The 19,998-nt window shown below is 41.3% G+C and overlaps 1 protein-coding gene across 6 annotated transcripts in view; it reads right to left on the bottom strand.

Moving 5' to 3' along the window:
* Positions 1-215: 215 nt before the first annotated feature.
* LOC103177698 (nuclear factor 1 B-type) overlaps positions 216-19,998 on the bottom strand; it is a 182,769-nt gene continuing 162,986 nt past the window's right edge. For 5 of the 6 annotated variants that reach the window (XM_042332364.1, XM_007891993.2, XM_007891994.2 and 2 more), the window contains one exon: positions 216-7,600. In XM_042332364.1, the coding sequence (XP_042188298.1) occupies positions 7,471-7,600 (130 nt within the window). In that variant the 3' untranslated portion in view covers positions 216-7,470. The remainder of the gene's footprint in view (positions 7,601-19,998) is intronic. The other variant, XM_042332358.1, reaches the window with a different exon arrangement.

The raw sequence follows: 19,998 nt of genomic DNA, 5'->3' as shown, positions 1-19,998 counted from the left end.
AAATTAAGTGCTTTGAGACATTTTGATGAAGTGATAAGGCACTGTATCAAATACAAGGATCATTCTTATTCTTACCTATGAATGAATATGGTATATGAATGTATCGATTTGCAGTGACTGTGTTCAAGTGCAGATAGTGAGGCATTGATGGTGTGAATTGGGCACTTAGAACCTTGAAGAATTCTAGACTAAAACAAATCGACAGAAGACCAATCTTTGTAGCATAGCTCATTTTTATTTTTAAACTGTTTTTTTCTTTATTTGCATAGGAAACATATCCACTTCCAGTAATTGACTGCAGTATGAGCAGCTGCTAGCAGTATAGGCTGGATATAACAGTTACAATCACATAAGTCAAGCTGAATTTACACCAGTTTGAAACTTGCAAACACATAGTCCCTGCAGTCGCAGGTTAATGGGCTGCTCTCAGGTACGTAGGCTCATCACTGTCTGGGTATCTGCATTCAGACCCGAAGCACAGTACGACCATGCCAGTATAGAGGCTGTTCAAGTTGCTTTTTGGCAACTGTAGGACTAGAGCTGTAGGCAAGGGACTAAGAGGCCACAAGTTACAAAATGGAAGAACCCTGGTGTGTGGCTAGAAAGCACTTACTGACTACTTGTTACCTACTACTGTACTAAACGTAGCATCATGTATCTATGGAAACACACAGTCCTACAAAAGTTGTTCTCAAGAGAAATATCTCAAACGTTCTTACAATTACAGGGGGACTCCTTTCCCAGCTTGTCAGAACTCCCATCTGGAAAGAGCTCTTTTGCAGATAGACCGGGGGAGCCACACTCACAATGAAAAGAATCTGTACAGTGCGCAGTGTCAAGACTTAAATGGTATTTCAGGCCGTTACACACATGAATGCAGAATATATATGTTATGCGTAAGAGCCTCTCTGAATACGGAGCAGGTAAACAAGCTCTTGGAAGCTGACAGCTGGGTAGGATTTACCCTTACATTCTGCGCGTTGGATCACTTTTGCAGAAAACAAGTTGTCTGAATGAATAGATTTACAACTGAACTCAACAGAGACTGCAAGATTAAACAGGCACTGCTTGTTTGACATTTTTGGTAAACGTATGCTGGTTTTTGTTTTGAATCCTTATTTTGCATTAACGTCACTCAATGTAACATCCATGGTATCCATATATAGAACATACATTACTGTAGTGAACAGGGCTAGAACAAGGTTCCTTTAGTTGCTATTATACTTGGAACACCAGTCCCTGCAGCACAGTTTTGATAATAAAAATGCATCATGCTATTTCTTTAGAAACACAACAGTTCCGTGATGAAAAGCAGAAATGGTTTCCATGTCAGTGGACCTGCCTTCCCGGCTTTCAGCAAAAAGAAACCAGCAGCCGTTTTTAATCTGCAGGAAATGCTAAGCTTCACTGCAGCACTTAACACAGTTCTACAAAAAAGGCCAGACTTTTCATTTCAATCGGGCAACCGATGCTAGAAATGTTTTGTGATTTCTGCCGATTAGTCCTTGCTATTTAAGTGCACAGCTATTAGAGAGCTAAAGGAATGGCACGACTTGCTCTGCAGTGGAATCTTTTAGAGGAAATTAAATGATCTTCTAACACTGGGATGCAGCAATCAAGCATAACTAATTGCAGCGTTGAATATAGCAAGGACAACTCCTGACACATGTAGTCTGACTGACTCAAGCAAACTTGCGAAAATAAAGCCTAAACTGAAAGCCCAACATAACTTGATTTAAGAAGGCCTCTTGTTGTGCCATGTCTGGCAATTGAAATTTGAAAATTCTTTCACTCGGTTATTTTTAATAGCCAAAAATACCAATTTACTGCTGGTTTTAAGCTATTTGGAGACTGTGACAACTCAGAAAACATTTAGAGACTGTCTGCATGTCCTTTACAAGCAGATAACACATTATTCATAATGTGCATCCACAGCAAATGTTGTGTCTATATCTCAATGCAATTTTACAGTGGGTTAATCATTGCTGTGTTACATTAATGAGTTTGAATTTTAATAAAAACTGTTTTTTTTGTCAGATCAAAAAGGAATTAAAAATTATTTGAAATGAACTTAATTGATTTTGTATCTTGTTTGTGATTTACCTTCAATTCAGGATTGCTTGATTTAGCAGGCTGCTTTTTGTGAGGGCTCTTAACTAAGTTCTGAGGAGGCAATACCAACTACCATTGACATTGAGACCATTTTTACAACTTTAGCATACAGTAAACTCTTAAAACACAGATATTTCCAGAGACTCATACCTAGAGAAAGTTTTTTTTTGTATTACATACATCCTGTAAGGAAAAACTGCAACGAAAATGTGAAAATTGACCATTTCCAAACGTGTCCCCTTTAACTACTAACAATGTGGCAAAAAGCACTGTGGGATGGAAACAGTCCAAGAAGTTGCTGCAATGGCATTGACACCTTCCCTGGGAGGGGTCGGATTTGAATGCCAATACGCAGGGTAAAAACAAAGCAACATCAGGTTTTTAGGTTTTCACTTGATTTTTATTGAAACCAATGATGTTGCCTATCTTGTGCATATTCCAGTCAAGCCTACTTTGGCCAATTGCATGCCCTTGAAAATAAACAGAAAAAAAAGTCTGCAATCCAATATGTACCTGGAGGAGGTGGGGCAAAACAGGACGTGGATTTCACGATCAGTGTTATTTCAGTTTACTCCGACTGGATTTTTCCACGTTCTGCATTTGGAAAGAAATGTGGGTCCAAGTTCTCCGTGAAGAAAACAAAACAGAAAAGGGTTCAGGAAACATGCAGCTGGTTACTATCAACAGCAGACTTTAACAGGAATATGTAAACCATGTCTGGTATCTGTCTTGGGACCTAATTGCCAGCAACATCGCATTGTCCTTTCAAAAACAGAATACTGTACACTGTATATGGGATATCTTTCTGTAACCTTTGAAACCTTGTATGGTGCAAGTGCAATTCAGTGTTGTGCAATGAAAACCCATACCAATGCCCTAGCCCAGTGACCTCAGATAGATTCCCCTTAGCACTGTACTGTATTTCAAAACCATACAAGACTGAGTCAGGATCCTACCTGGGTTCATTAATAGGGATGGTCTGTCAGAGGCTGGGTTCATTGCCAAACCCTTATACACTCTCTCTCTCTCTAATCATAAATACCAACATTTAAAACTCACACAGACTTTTACTGGAGGCCATACACACTAATAAAAAAAAAGACAGTATTCCTTCCGACAATATGAAATGTTTCTGAAAACCAACCTTTTCAATACTAAATACAACAAAATAACCTTCATAAAATATAACTTTTCTCCATTTAAAACTGGATTAAAAATTAGGAACCTACACTTTTTAAGCATAGGAATACACAATCTCATCATATGGACAGTTTTTTTTAATATATAAATTAGGTTACTGGAGAGTTTTAACTCAAGTCCAGCTTCCGACAGGAATTGTTCTTTTCTTCTTAAAAATGGCATCATATACCGGTGTCTTTCAAAAGCCAGTATAGTCATATCCTCCCCAATTAACTCATTTAAAAAATGTTAGCGTTACAAAAAAGGGTAGATTATTTTAAAATGTTCTTAACAAAACTATACAGTGTACAAATTACAGTCTGCAAGGCAGGTGGTTCATTTTAAGGACCTCCTTTTTGTTTCCCCTCACATTACACAACCACTTATTGACTGAGCTGCCGTGCCTGCATCATACTCCCACAGCTATTGCTATAGTTATTAGTTTTTGCCAGTTTTTTTTTCAAAATGTAAGTCTCCTTCTCAGTTATTTTTTTTCCCGATCTATTGCGTCTTCAACCTGCACGTCACACGGGGAAATGCACTTCAGTGGCAATGCCATTGGCCAAGACTGCAAAGCACTTAAGCAAAAGGCAGAAACAGTGCACATAGAACGGGGTGGCTTCGTTTGGTCAGAATTGGCATCCTGGTGTAGGAGGAGAGCAGAGACTTGACTTGAGTTACAAACCCCCTCCCATCCCTTCACGTTCACTTCTGTAGAAATCTCAATATCATCACAACAGAAGGACACAGACATATCTTCCTTTATCATCCCACCAAAAAAATCCTACCCCAAATGACTCAGATATAGGATGAAAGGAGTTTCAGCTGATTCTCCAAGGTATAAATAAAATCTGATTATCACTGGACAGTGGTCAAATATTTTGTAGTGTGCCATGAAGGTAAATATTGGTTATATGTTTGGATCGTTTGTAAAAGAAATGAACAATATTAAAATTTTCTATTTAAAAGCATGCATTTTTTAAAAAAAAACAAAAGTTTACATTGAGATTCCAATTCTCAGCCTTTGGATTTAGAATTGGAAATCTTATGGAAGCAGCATTAGGACAAGCAGATCTCAGCCCCTGACACTACATTTGGCTTCAGTGTCTTTGAGCCCTTGTGAGTGGGGCATGTGGAGGGGAAAAGGGGAAGGAGACTGAACGAGCCGAGAGGTGACTATCCAGTGATCTCTCTGCAGGAATGTGTGCATCTGTGCACAGTGAGTGAGATCGGGATCAGGCTCAGCTGCATTGCCCTCCATGGCTAAACTTATACGTGAACAATGGTCACTTGGGTGCCTTGAGACATCCTCCCGACATGAAGGGCACTATGTAAATCCAATTTGTTGTTGCTGCTGTTGTTGTAACAGCACGTAGTTGGCACCCATAGACCCGCTGCCCCAGCTTTGAGTGGGCATTTTGGGGAACAAATTGGCAAAACTTAAAAAAAAAACATTGTTACATTGAGTCATTTGAAAGCCGCTCAGAATGAGTATTTTTAAGAGCTGACTTAAACCCAGACTGTTGTGTGGAGATCTCTGCTGTGCTTGATGACTAAGGGTTTTGTGACTGAGCCGGTAGCTAGTAAGAGGGAGAGATCAGTCGCTGATCAAGATGATAAAAAATTAATAAGTGTTCTGAAAGATGGAAAGATTATTTTTTTTAATTAACCAGATCCCGAGAGAGAAACGCTAGTGAGATAGTTTTGTCCAAACATCATTGCCGACCACTTTCTGGCCAGATACCATGAGGTACCCCAGTAGGGCTGAAGAGGGAAGCATTCCTGGTGAGCTTTCACTGATAGAACGTGAAAGCAGGATTTTAGACTCCTTGTTCTGCTTCGGTTTTATAAGGTCAACAAAAGGATGTTAAAAAAATGCCAAATTGTTCACAAGGGAAAAATCCCAACTCCTCAATAAACATTGAAGCTCAAGTCAAGCCTGCCTCCAGTGAAAATGACAATGTATTTTATATACGTATATAACTCATACATATATATTTTTAATAAAATGAGTTAATCTTGCACCCCAGGTGGAAAGTCAATAGAAAGACCTAGTTTAAAGTTTGTCACAGTAGACAGAGCAGTTACTTTGCAGCCTGTGTCTGGCAAATGGCGTTATGCTTCACAGCGGTGCTGTAGTGTTCTTTTTTTAAAAAATCCCCCCTCCCCAAAACATTCTCCCCTAATCTTTCTATACAGGAAAAAAAAGGACCTATCATACTGCATAGAAAGCAGCACCAACTTTGGTCAATTAAAAATGGAAAAGAAAAAAAGCTTACGTCAGCTATTCTGCATACTAACTTGTGATAATCAATGTAGCTAAAAGCTTTACCTATGTAGACAAAAACGTGGTATTGCATAATTCTTACAAATTCAAAACCCCCCAAACAAGTAATTGAAAGATGAAAAAAAAACATGAAGATTAATAGAAAAACTTGCCAAAAATACTGAAAAATATTACTGGCTGATTAAAAAATTTTTAAGCACCAACTATACACAGCCATGATACGCTTTTATAAATGAGCTAACAAAGTCAAAAGTATTTGAATATTGACAATTAGTGATGTCACACTGTCCTCTGGAGTACAAAATAATTTTTCTTTCATACAAATGGTAAATTTCATAGGATGAGCTATAATATACGCAGCAAACGTGTGCAGTGATGTCACTGTTTTTCTTATTTTAAAGGCAAGGCACGTAATGTGGACTATATAACTTCGTGCAAATCAAGAAAAGGTCTATTAGAGTTACAGAGAAACAGAAGAGGCAAAACTGACTTGCCATGCACACTGGAGTCCTGCCACTAGCACTGTCAGGCGGATAGCAAGGCGAATTGTGAAGGAGAAGCACCATGCATTACTCGGCACCCTGTGAGTAGGAAAAGCATTGACACACGAGAGTGCGAAAAGGTCTAGCGCCTCCATCCCTGTTGCCATTGATTTTTAAACTGCGATGCTGCCCACCAGCAGCCTCCACGTGATATGGTTTTGTCTACGTCCTTGGAAAAACGGTTTGCGTCATGCATTTTTTTTAATATTTCATATTTTTGACACACCTGATGCACACATATATATTTTATTAAACTCCATTGAGGTAATGGAGTATAAGGAACCAAGTGCAGCATTTTCCAATTCTGTTCAATTGCCTTCTTAAGTAAGCATGTCACAGCAGGATGTGTCCATGTGCATTTTTTTCCCTTAATAAATGCACATCAGAGGGGAGGGGTAAAATGTTCAGAATTAGTTAAAGATTATATTATGTCCCCTCAATTTAGAGTCCTAGGGCAAAAGGACTTACATAAATCCCCTCACTCAGAAATTTTAAATTGCACTTGCCTCTTAAGTGATTTATTTCATTTAAAAAAAAATTTACTGACATTTCTTTTTAAGGGCAACATAAAAATATCAACCGAGCTTCATTCTCGTATTCAGATGACGGCATTCGAATCCGGAAATTCAAGGGGAGTTTTACCCCCTTGAATCTATAACCCTGGTGCTTTTCAAAATGCTCTTGTGTCAAATTTGTTCTCTTCGGATTTGCGCACTAAGCATTAAAAGGGAAAAGGGTTCAGTAACAAGAAACAGTTGGTGGAGTCAATTGTCAAATCTAAATCCAGCAGAACTGTATCTTATGTTTTTTTTCTCTCTGCAGTAGCATAGTGTGCATAGACTAAATGTGTGCTTCGCGGGCCTTTCATCCCCTCAGACAACAGTTTTGTAGAAAACACAAAATTACATATACATTCCTCACCCAGCCTTTATCTTGCAATTCAAACCTTGTCAAACCAGGAGGACAGGGCTGTATGTAGTTTTACTACTCTTGAACTGAGTGAAAACAATTTTTTTTAAAAAAAAAGTTACCTGAACCCCACTAACTGTCTAAACATGCAAACTCTTAAACATCTAAAAGCTAATAAGTGTATTAAGTTTGTCAGATCTGGAAATTAAACAACTGTCCCCCTAGTGGATCCCATTGTTCAATAAAGGCCGGTTGCTGGGACATGATCTGTCACCTCACCATCCAGGTACTAAAATCACCCTTCAGTGTCACTGATGAAATACCATTTACGCAGATTTTAAGCTTGCAAGAAATTAGTGATTGTGAGCGCCCGCAATCACTTGTCTTGTTTCTGAAGACTTTTCCTTTCGATTTGGAATCACGCTTTGATCTTCTTTGTCCTCAGTTTGTCGTTTCCGCTTGCAGGAAGGGTTCACCGATGAAGTTTAAACTGTAATTCTGGACATTCGTTGGCAGGATGGTCGTCCCATTTGACACTTGGAATGGGACCAGGCTAGCCCAGGTACCAGGACTGTGGAGAAAGAAAAACACAAATAAATCAATGTGGTCAGCTTTCTTCTGGATAACAGATTAAATCCATTAGGTTTTACTCCAGTGATGTGCGTTCAGTTTATGTAGCCAACTCACGATAAAATAGTATTACAAATTCTGAGTGGAATTTCATCCCATTTGCTATGAATTGAATGGGTAGCTTGAGATTCAATGGGCCAAAAGGTCTCCTTCAGCGCTGTAAATTTCTACGAATCTATGAATAGGCAGGGGGATGGAATTCTGCCCAGTATCTTTCCCTAGACACAGCTATTTACTTGAACTTGAGCTAAGGCAATGAAGTAAATAAGTTTGATTATTTTAAGTTATAATGCTAATCACAGCATTTAATATAGCGCCTCATCACACTGGAATACCTTGAAGTGCTTCATTGTACTGCAATTACTGTTAAATGCAGTGATTGTGCAATACACAGGCAAATGCAGCAGCCAATTTGTTGCTCAGCAATGTCCCACAAGCAACCAAGAACTCACTGATCAGTTTTATCTGGAGGGTTGTTAACCGGTAAACTCCCTCCTCATTTTGAACAGTGTCATGGGTTTAACATCTCATCAAAGGATAGCAAATGCATCATGTCCCAAGCATTAACTAAAGTGCAGACTGGACTATGAACTCAAAGTCCCCAATACGGAACATGAATCCAAACCTTATGGCTCAGAGGTGAGTGTGCTAAAGACTGAACCAGGCTTGACACAAATTAGAATTTAACACTTAACATTAGCTGACGTTCGCCTGAATAAATGGAAATGAGATTAATAGTGTTGTGCATCTGTAATCCACATCTTTTTTGACAAACCTATGCTCTTGAAATTTAATTCTAAACAAAGGAGGTTACAAGGCAATATTTACAAACCAGATTTGATGGTTTGGTTAAATGTGATTTCCGGTTTGAGAAATTCACGGTTGGACAAGCTGGCAAAGTCAGCCAAAAGGTCTGTGAGAAATGGCCAGTCTTTTGCTCACCACTCTTTTCTCAAAGTTTGATGACTTTGAAATTGCAAGCAGCAAATTTTGTAGGTTAATACTCCAAACTACGGAGGAGAAATTCCACCTGGGTCTAGATTTACTCAATTTATGTCACATTTTAGAGGGTGCAGAATTTGGCAAATTGTTGAATTCAGCCTCTGAGGCCAGTTTTCTGTAGTTCATGGAAGTGACTTATTGAAAAACAACTTGAAAATTAACGCTGTTTAAGAAATTGCCAAATTCTGGGTGCTCTGAAATGCAAAGAAAAGCTAAGAAAAACAATAAATCTAGATACATAAAAGTGTCCTTCCTCTAATTTACAATTAATGTAACAAATTTAGCCTACAAATATCATATCTTAGACCCCGAAGTCTGGTAGATGATAGCCCATGCTGCTCAGCACGCTCTCCTCTGAAACTCCTCGTGTTTTGATGCTGCCAAGTTTAGTGTTCTAATTTACTTTGGTATGTGTACAAAGGAAATCTTGATTTTCAATGTTTATTATGCATCACAATATTGGACACGTGCACTTGTAGAGAAAATTTAACTGGTAGATCTCACTGGATAGCAACCTCAATGTTAAATTGGACTTGTTCAGTCTATTGCAGAAAACATTAACAGTTTTGTTTAAGTTGTGTTGAGATAATCGCACATGATTTCTCACATATGTGCATGTACATGCATACATTATTGCTGCTACTCCTCTTTGCAGAATGCTCTGCAATTATTAATAGGTTGGGCACAATCGCTCCAGACAACAATACCCATTTCTCACTGTCAATTTCCAGTTTCTATTCATTTCAATGGGATAAACCACAGCTGGTGTTTATAAAAACTCAAAGCAGGTGTGGGCAAAAGAGCTTAAACATTAGCTCCTCAGGATAAGATCACAACAGGGGTTTAGATGAAGAAGGCCCTGTGGCCTATTTCATCTTTTCCTTCCAGTGAACCCACCCGATTGCTTTCCGATTATACCAATCAGCTGTTACTAAAATGAACTCAGTGATCCGGCCTCTCTTACTGTCCTGGTAACCCTTTCCAGCTGTTCATTACATTCTGCACTGAGAACTATGTCTTGGTGTTTGTTCTTAATTGCTATTCATAACCTGAAGTTATGTGTCTTTGTGTCCTACAAGATGGGCACACATATCTGAAAGTATTTTTTTCTATCCCGTTTAGCATGCTGTATATCTTTCTGAATTAGATTAAACAGTATTTTATACGTTTCCATCAAGTCCCTTTCGAAATGTCATTTTCAAGGCTGGGGATCTTATTTCTCATCCCATAGGGGATCAGCCTCATTGGTCTCCTCTGCACTGTCTCTGGGTCATGGATTAATAAGAGATGGATGGGCAAGAAATGTGCACATCTTAAAAAACAACTTCTGGGAATTTGAACTAAACTACTTTGGCATCCCTTTTGCTTTGCTTGTTATGTTTATTGTTCCTCTCATACTCATATGAGCAATGAATCAACTCATGCACTTTGGTCTCTTTCAACTATCCTGTACTGAGTCTGCAAATTCAGGCCATTTATGGGATCCATTCCTTCACTTTAGCCATCTTTACTGATCTACATCCTTGCCTTACTCTTCATACCTAAAGGAGTTTATTCGAAGGTCTTTTGGAAGTTGAGATGCACTACATCACATAGTTTCCCAATATCAAGTTGGGGTTCAACATCCTCAAAATGGTTCCTTCTAACTAGATCGATCGATCAATCAATCCTTAGTGGTTCCTTTTAGCTAAATTGCTCAATTGTCTACCATGTCAATGCAGCTCATTGGATAGCTCAGTTGAACTGGCTCCAAGAAGACACAGGTGGCAAAGTCAGGCCTGTGGTAATCGTCACTAAGTGAAGGGTGGTCAACATATAACCAGGTAGGGATCAAAACTGGAACACTAATTGAGATTACTTCAAAATAGATTTGGGGGAGACAAATAAATATTCTGGAAAACTTAATGGTATTCAAGAGGCAGTTGTTCAAAGTTAAGAAAAAGAATGAAAATCTGTTCAAGGTGATGTGTTGATAAAAAATAATAATCCTTGCATTTGATATAGAGCCTTATCACGTCATTGAGACGTTTCAAAACGCTTCACAAGGTTTTACTGTGAATGGTAGTGACTATAATTTTTTAGGTGAATGAGGCAACTAATTTACGGATAGCAATGCCCCACAAACAACCATGAAGTGAGAAACAGTGTTTTTGTACTAATGCAAAGATTTTTAGCAATAAATTATAATATCAATAATAATCTTTGCATTTGATATAGCATGTATCAAAATGTCTCAAAGTGCTTCATGAGATTTATTGTAGAGTGTAGGACTGTGTATTTTGTAGGTGAATAAAAGTCTACATAGTCTGGGAAAATATTTACATTGCTGACATCACAGAAACATAAACAGAATTTGACAAATACTTAAACTGATTGGGCATAAAATGTTTTGTGGAGACAGATCTTGTAAAATGGAAGAGGAATGGCACTTTGGTAAAGGACATTGCGAAACCGGTTGAGAGAGTGCAGATTGAAAGAAGTAATCAAAGTAAGAATTAGTTAATGATAAGGGCAACAAACTACTAACTGGCATCAGATATCGACCACTTGTTCAAAGCAGAAGGGTAACTGCTGAGACAAGTCACAGGCCACAGGGAATCATGGCAGCGATGGGGGAATTTCACCATTCCAAAGGTAACAGAGCGGTATTATTCTGCTATGCAACTGCTTGTAGTGAGTGACGGGTGGATGTTGAAGATCCTTATTCAAAATGAGAATGGACTTAATCTGGCCAACAAAATCGCCGAAATAAAATTGTTCATTCACTCCATGGCTGTTTGTGGGTCAATGCTGTAACTAGCTGCTGCATTTCTTTCACAAAACACAGTCACTCCACTTTACATTAAATCCTGTGATAAGGAGCTATATCAATTGCAAGGATTATTATTATTATACAAAGGAGTCATTTGCAGGGGTGTTGAGAAAAGTAGGGTAAATGGAACTGAATGGATCACTCCTAAGATCAAACACAGACAGAATGGGCTGAATGGCATTCTTTGCTGTAAATTTGTATGGTTCTGAAACAGAGAAAACTGTAATATTAGATTTGTGTTTAGCAGTCTATCTACTCTCATGCCCAACTGAAGCCCCATCTTTGTAAATACCAACCCAACTATCATTTAAATTAAATGCACAGATTATATTTGAGATGCAAGATTTTGTGGGAATGTTTAAGAATATATATATTCTCAATAACAACTTTCAAAAGGGAATTAGATAGGTACTTGAAAAGGAAAAATTTGAAAAGGCATGGGGAAAGAGTGGGGGCGTGGGACTGATTGGGTAGCTCTTCCAAAGAGCTGGAACTGGCACGATGGGCCAAATGGCCACCTTCTGTGCTGTAATATTCTATGATTTTTAGAAGTAATAACAGTGATGCTAAATAGGGAACTGTATTTATTTAACATAAAGGTTCTAGAGTATTCCCTCTTTCAATTAGAGAATTTTTTTTCAAACAATTCTTTCTGAACAAAATGTACTTTGTGAGATTCTTGAAATGAAATGTCTTGGCAGAGAATGAAATCCTCTATGGTAGTGTTCATGACACTTTCGATCTGTATAACGATGACTTTTGGCCAGTCACTACTCAACAATCAAACTTAAGAAAGTGGAAACGTTTTTTAAAAAAAATACAAAAAAAAACTATTGGGGTAAAATTCCACCTGGTCTTAAGTTACTCTATTAATGTAGCATTTTGGCACATGTAGAAATTGTCAAATTTTTGAATTCAGTCTTAACTTTGAAGTTGTTTTTCTGCAGTTCTTAACAGGATTCAAAGTTAAGGTTGTATTAAGAATTTGCCAAATTCTGGATGTTCTTGCATTTGGCATAGCGCTTTTCACATCTTCTAGATGTCTCAAAGCACTTCACACAATATACTGTAAAGTGAATTGACTACATTTGTGGGCGAAACAAATATTGTTATGTTAATGGCATAAATCTAGACCTGGGTGGAATTTCTACACTCATATTGGTTTGTCGTGGACTGCTTTGATTTGACCAAGAAAATTTGACTAAGAAAAGTTGAACAGAATGTTGCATGAGGGTCAGAGAGGGAAGGAGAGAAAAGAAAAGTAAGGGAGAAAGGAAACAAAGGATAGTGAAACATCATTCCCCAAACAATGGTGCAATGATATGATTCTTAAAAAGAAAATAATCTGATCAATACATCATTGTCTATCGCAATGAAATGCAGTTCGATTTCTGAATCATTGCTTGAAACTCCTAATATTTTATTAATATAATATTATTAATATAAGAATATATTGGGAACCAAGAGATTATTTCTAGGTGGTACTTACTACTACAACACAAAGGAATATTTTTGTTGGTGAGAATTATTATTTTCTCTTATTCTGTAAAAGCAGACATTAAAATGTCTCAACCTCAATTTCTGCACAAAAAGAACGTATCCTTACTGACCTAATCCGCAAAAGGGAGCAAAAGAGGTCTGGAGAGTCAGATTACACAAAACTAACGACACCAAAGGAGACGGTGCTCATTTTAAATAAAATGATGTCAACTTCAGGGACAGCTTTTCAAGATCAAACTACGAGAAGCACATTACCCACATTAAGGGCACACCACATAATCTCTATGGGTTAACAGTAAATGGCCACTACTAAACAGAAATATTGTGAATGTGGTTTGAATAATTGAAGTTTTAATCTACTGGGAATGGCTGACTGCATGCTGGCTGTTCTCACCTCCCTATGGGGAAAATTAGTTTGTGGTTCAACCACTTGGCTATTGTTCATATAGAAAGCTAAAACTTTTGTGTTTTGAAATGGCTAAAAATTGTCTGTTTTTGAATGCCTTACTGAAAATAACATAAACCTAACATCAACTAAACCTACATGTCCATTACGCTTGTAGGGGAGTGTTGGTGAGGTGATGAAATAACAACAACTTGCATTTATATAACACCCTTCACATAGAAGGGTGCTTCAGTGTGCTTCAGTGAAACAGTGTTGCTGGGGGCAGGGGGAGGCGGTAGTTGGAGGTACCATAGACTTCGTCAAAGAGGAGTTAAAGATAGATAGAGAGGAGAGGGCACTGAGGAGGTTCCAAAGAATGGGAGCACAGCTACTGAAAGCTTGGCCACTGATGGTGGAGTGGAAGGGGCAAGCAAAGGAGTGGGCCAGAGAATATAATGATAGTTATCCTTGCAACAACAACAACAACAACAAGATTCCATTTATAAAGCGCCTTTCACGTCAGGAGGACGTCCCAAGGCGCTGCACAGTTGGGTCAGGACCCGAGCAGGGGGGAAATGGTCAGGGTGAGGGGAGGGAAGGGAGGGAGCGAGGAGGGGGAAGAGAGTCGAGAGGGGAGCTGAAGGCACGGTCAAAGAGAAAGGTTTTGAGACCGGCCTTGAAGGAGGAGAGGGAGGAGGCGGCGAAGGCACTGGGGGATGGAGTTCCAGAGCCTGGGGCTGAGAGGCTGAAGGCCCGACCACCGATGGTAGGGCGATTGGGGCGGGGGACGTGGAGCAGACCGGAGCCAGAGGAACGGAGGGTACGGGCAGGTAGGTAGGGGGATAGTAGGTCAGAGAGGTAGGAGGGAGCAAGGCCGTGAATGGCCTTGTAGGTGAGGATGAGGATCTTGAAATCAATCCTCTGGGGGATGGGGAGCCAGTGGAGGCGAGCGAGGGTGGGAGTGATGTGGTCGCGAAGCCTGGTGCGGGACAGTACACGAGCTGCAGAGTTCTGAATGACCTGCAGCTTGTGGAGGGAGGTGGCGGGAAGGCCGGCGAGGAGAGAGTTCCCATAGTCCAGCCTTGAGGTGACAAAGGCGTGGACCAGGGTTTCAGCAGCGTGAGGGGTGAGGTAATGCCGTAGTCTGGCGATGTTCCGGAGGTGATGGAAGGCGGTGCCAGTTGTGGTGCGGATGTGAGGGAGAAAGGACAGCTCAGGGTCGAACAAAACGCCGAGGTTCCTGACTGGCTTTGAGAGGTGGAGAGTGCAGCCTTGGATGCTGATGGTGTCGGCGCCTGAGGTGCGGAGGCGCTGACGTGAGCCAATCAGGAGGGCCTCGGTTTTTCGCACGTTGAGCTGAAGAAAGTTGTCTCTCGTCCAGGACTCGATGTCGGACAGGCAGCTGTCAGGACATCGGTGGTCGTGGAGTTGAGAGTAGAGGAGGAAAGGTAGAGTTGGGTGTCATCCGCATACATGTGGAAGTTAACTCCATGTCTGCGGATGATGTCACCAAGGGGGAGCATATAGAGGGTGAAGAGGAGGGGACCGAGGACAGAGCCCTGAGGGACACCACATGAGACAGTGCGGGGGGTGGAGGAGAAGCCATTTGTGGAGACAAAGTGAAGACGGTGAGAAAGGTACGACCTAAACCACTCAAGGACAGTGCCTTGAAGGTTGAGGTGGGAGGACAAGCGGTGGAGTAGGATAGCGTGGTCGACCGTATCGAATGCTGCCGATAGGTCGAGGAGGACGAGGAGGCAGAGGGAGCCCTGGTCACAGATGGTCAGGATATCATTGGTGACCTTGACCAGGGCAGTTTCTGTGCTATGGGCAGCACGGAAACCTGACTGAAGGGGTTCGAAAAGTGAATGGGTGGAAAGGAAAGAGCGCAGTTGGGAGGCGACAACTCTTTCCAGGACCTTGGAGAGAAAGGGGAGGTTGGAGATGGGCCGGTAGCTTGATAGCTGCGACGCATCAAGGGAGGGTTTTTTCAGGTTGGGCGTGATGGTGGCAGTTTTTAAGGGAATGGGGACAGAGCCAGAGGAGAGGGACAGGTTGACGATGTCGGTGATATGTGGGGCAAGAAAGTGGAGCTGGGAGATAAGGAGTGGAGTGGGGATGGGGTCAAGGGAGCAGGTGGTTGGTTTCAGGGATAGGATGAGTTTGGTGACAGAGGGTGGGGAAACGGGTACAAAAGTGAGTAGGGGAGGATGGGTAGCAGTCGGAGTGTGGGAGTGAGGGGGTGGGGGGTTGGTGGATGTTGGAGGGGAAGTGACCGCGGAGCGAATTCCCTTGATCTTGGATTCAAGGAAATCCAGCATCTCCTCGCAGTGAAGGTTGGAGGAGATGACCTGCGCGGGGTGGCGGGGGGGACGGAGGAGTCGGGTTGTGGTGGAAAACAGTAGCCTGGGGTTGTTCTTCGCCTCCAAGATTATCTTGAGTCCTGTAGCTCAGTGGTTAGAGCACTCGCTTTGCAAGTGAGAGACCTGAGTTCAATTCCAGGCAGGTCAGGGCGAAACCTTGGGCAAGTTTCCTTACTCCACACGCCTAATAATAATCCCTCCAAAAAAAAAAAAAAAACAATAATAAATTGGTCATTTTCAATCTACGACTGTTTGTGGGACATTGCTGTGCGCAATTGGCTGCCGCGTTCGCCCACAAATATACAGTCAATTCACTTTACAGTCTATTCTGTGAAGCGCTTTGGGACGTCCTCCCGACGTGAAAAGCGCTATATCAAATGCAAGGATTATTATTATTATTATTATTATTGTCTTGGAGTAGAAGGACGACTTGGCCGAGGCTAGAGTGGAGCGGTAAATTTTGAGGAGGTCCAGCCAGATTTGTCGGTGGACCGTTAGGCCAGATTTGACACAGGTGCGTTCAGCAGCCCGCACCTGGCTTTTCAGTGAGCGGAGGTGGGTGGTGTACCAGGGGGAGGAGAGGGAGTAGGAGACAGTGCGGGAAGTGATGGGGGCAAGAGTATCGATATTGCAATATCCCTGTATTTTATGTAAGACTTTATCACGCGGTTGAGATGACTTAAAGCACTTCACAAGATTTTTCTATGAAGTGTCTTGACTGTGGATTTGTGGCAAAAATCTGGCAGCCAATTGGCGGACAACAATGTCCTACAAACAGCCATGAATGAATAAACAATTTTATCTGGGGGGATTTGTTGGCTAGAACACTGGGAGAAATTCCCTTCTTTGAGAAAAACATGGAGACAGGGAGTTTCTGGGGCATGAAGGGATTTATAGGTGAGGGTAAGGACTTTAAAATTCATCCATAGGGAGGCAGTAGAGCCTGGTGAGAACTGTAGTGAAAACCATGTGGAATCTGAGTTTGGTGTGGAGATAAGCACCAAATCAATGAGCACTAAAATTGTTTTGCACATGAATTTCTTCAGAATAGTCTCCCTACTCCTGACTCAATGTCTTCTCTATTTAAGCATTCCTATGTATCACCAGTCAGTATGTGACAATCAGCTCTGCCAATATAGACAATATGGGTAAAATCTCTCACACTGTGAGATTCTGTTTAAAAAAAATTGTGGGGAGAAATTTATAAACACTTAGGTGTGAGGACGTTACCAATTGTTCTCCCTTTACGTGCGTGCAACATGACAGGCAGGATTGATAATGATCCTCTTGCCCCACAAATCATCGTAACATGTATAGCGGCTTTCACGTTGGGAAGATGTCCCAAGGCGCCGGACAATCAGTGTTTCGGACCTGAGCTGGGGGTCAGGATCTGGGAGGGTGGAGGGCAGGGTGGAGGGAAGGAGGGTGATCAAAGGCACAATTAAAGAAGAGGGTCTTGAGATGGGTCTTGAAGGAGGCAAGGGAGGGGGCATGATGGAGGAACTGCAGGTTGGAGTTCCAGAGGGTGGGAGCGGAGTGGCTGAAGGCCTGCCCGTCAATGGTAGGGCAGGCAAAGTGGGGGACATGAAGCAGGCCAGAGCCCACTGAGCAGAAGCAGAGGGCAGGTTGGTAGGGGGTTAGGAGGTTGCAGAGATAGGAAGGAGCAAGGCCATGGAGGGCTTTGAAAGTGAGGACTAGGATCTTGAACTGTATTCTCTGTGTGATGGGAAGCCAGTGGAGTTGGGCAAGGATGAGAGTGATAGGGTATGGGAGAGAACACGGGCTGCAGAGTTTTGGATGATCTGCAGTCTATGGAGGGAGGAGTAGGGGAGGCCAACAAGCAGTTTGCGTAGTCAAATCTGGATGTTATGAATGGGTGTATGAGGGTCTTGGTGGCCTGTGGTGTGAGACAGTGGCATATTCAAGCAATGTTGCAGAGGTGGGGAAAGGCGGAGCGGGTCATGGGTTTGATGGTCATTAATTTCAGCAGACAGTGCCCTTTCTGCGTCCCAATTATCTTGAGGTGCTTCAAAGTGTCCTCCCCTTCAAGGTCAAGCACAATAGCAATGTGTCTCAGCAGATTACGAGAGAGAGATATAGATGAAGAAAACCCTTTGAAACCATTTGATCTCATCCTCCCAGAATAGCCATCTTCACTGTTATATAATTGTTTAGTCCCAATTTTAGCTTGTGTCCTGCCCGACATTAAATCAGAACAATAATAATCCTTGCATTTGATACGGCGCCCCATATTATCAGGATGTCTCAAAATGCTTCATGGGATTCACTGTAAAGTGTAGCAACTGTGTGTTTAGTGGGCGAACGTGTCTTCCCATTACGTGGTTAAAGCCTTCTCCAGAGAAGCTCCTTTATCTCAGCTCCAGCACCAACAGCAGGAATCTAAGGGTGCTGCTCTGTGGGCTGGATGGCTAAGTGGTGGTGTGGCTGCCGTGGACAAGCCAGCAGTGCTTTCATTTGAACCCGGTCTGAACCAGTTTGCAAGGAAAATGCAGAGTTGCAGCTTTGAAGCACCCGAGGCTGTTTGGGGGCTCCACTGTGGGAGGGCGACAGATACCTCCCACAAATTGTTTTTTCTACGTAAGTGGTTTCCTAAAATTGCTGGTGCGCACAGTTAAAATGAATTACCATTATCACTCATCGCACAAGCTTACAAAGCACAAAAAAGCAACAAGTACCTCATAAAGTTGTACCCTGCCCCAATTAAAGAATAAAACGAAAGTTACATTTTCAGGTGAGCAATTTAAGGCGGTCCTTACAATCGTGTTGCAAGTACAGCATAGACATGTCCAGTTCAAAGCACTGTCCTATTGATTCAGAAATCAAATGTTGAGGACTAATGCATTCTATTCAAGTCAGAGCCAAAGTCCAACATGTGACCATGCAACTCTGATGATTAACTCCAAAGATGTCTCACATAATGGAGGCTAAACTCATTTATTCCTATAAGTGTCAAAACTCCAAGTGCCACTTTTTCACTCTCTACCTTGATCATCCACCTTCTTGATTATCCACCGCAATATTCATGGGACATTATTAAACAATACTCCTGATCCTGAGACATTGTACAGTTTGATAACAATCTCACTCTGGAAATGTAGACTACAGTCCTAAGTTGTTATTTATTTAAACATATTTTTTTGGTATCTACACTTGTAGAAATCCATCACCATGTTAAGAATGTCCAAACAAACTGATTTCTACATGTCTGCTATTTACCATGTGTTCCATGTGTTTGGAATTTCATGCACTCTCTCTCCCTGGAGTACCCAGTTTACACAATTCCAGATAGTATTGGGCACAGGTTGGTGAGAACCAAGGTTTGGTGAGAGCACTATCTGGCAAACTTCCCATTGGTTGTCCAGCTAGAACCACCCACCCATTAGAGCTTTAGTCTGCAACACCAATGAGTGGGCAAGATCCCTGCTCTATGACTTATTTGCCCCTCCAAATCCTGCTGACATGCCAGGCAGGTCTAGTCTGTTGTCAACAATTCCTTGGATTACTGCAGACCCGCTTGGCTCAGGAACCAGACCACAATAACAACTTGCATTTATATAGTGCCCTTCACACAGGGTAGCATCTTGGACTATCAAAACTGCCCCAGAGGATTCATTCATTTCTGACACTCCGCTGCCAAGCACATCTTGCAGCCGGTTCAGTTGGTAATTATTTCCAAAAAGTAATTTACAGAGAGTTTATCAGCATCTTGGGTGTTGTATGGACTGTTAAAGGCCCTGCAGGGTTCAACATGAATGACAGTGGAAACCAGAGGCACAAAATACAGAATAGTATTAGTCTTAAGATTCTTGTCTCTCATTTTAAATATAAAATTGTGCAAATTTTTTTAAAACATTGCCTAACTGCAGTCATAATGAGGAAGCTGGTTTGTCACAGTCCGTTTTGGGTGCTGTTAAAAATCAGCTTCTAATTTAGAACCGTTTTCCCAAATTCCACATCCTGTTACATTTCAAGTCAACAGTCTCAAGTTGTTGTCGACTTAATCTTGTTAGATCTTGGTTTCTCTTCCTGATGAACTCTAGCTTTGCCTACATTGTGAATTGTGGTTTAGCATCGTGAATTTAGAATTTCATTTATCCTCCGTGAACTTTTTACTTGTTCTAATCTTTGAGTGCCATTAACATTTTTTTAAAAATTGTGACAGTATCTCAATTTTATAAGCTAGTTTTACAGATGATGGAAAGAGTTCTCTTTTGTGTGCCTCCAGTTATCCACTGCGTAAGGGAAGAGCATGGACT

This window comes from Callorhinchus milii, unplaced genomic scaffold (assembly GCF_018977255.1).
Source record: "Callorhinchus milii isolate IMCB2004 unplaced genomic scaffold, IMCB_Cmil_1.0 Scaffold1, whole genome shotgun sequence".
Taxonomy (NCBI): domain Eukaryota; kingdom Metazoa; phylum Chordata; class Chondrichthyes; order Chimaeriformes; family Callorhinchidae; genus Callorhinchus; species Callorhinchus milii.
This window is presented reverse-complemented; position numbering and strand designations above follow the sequence as displayed.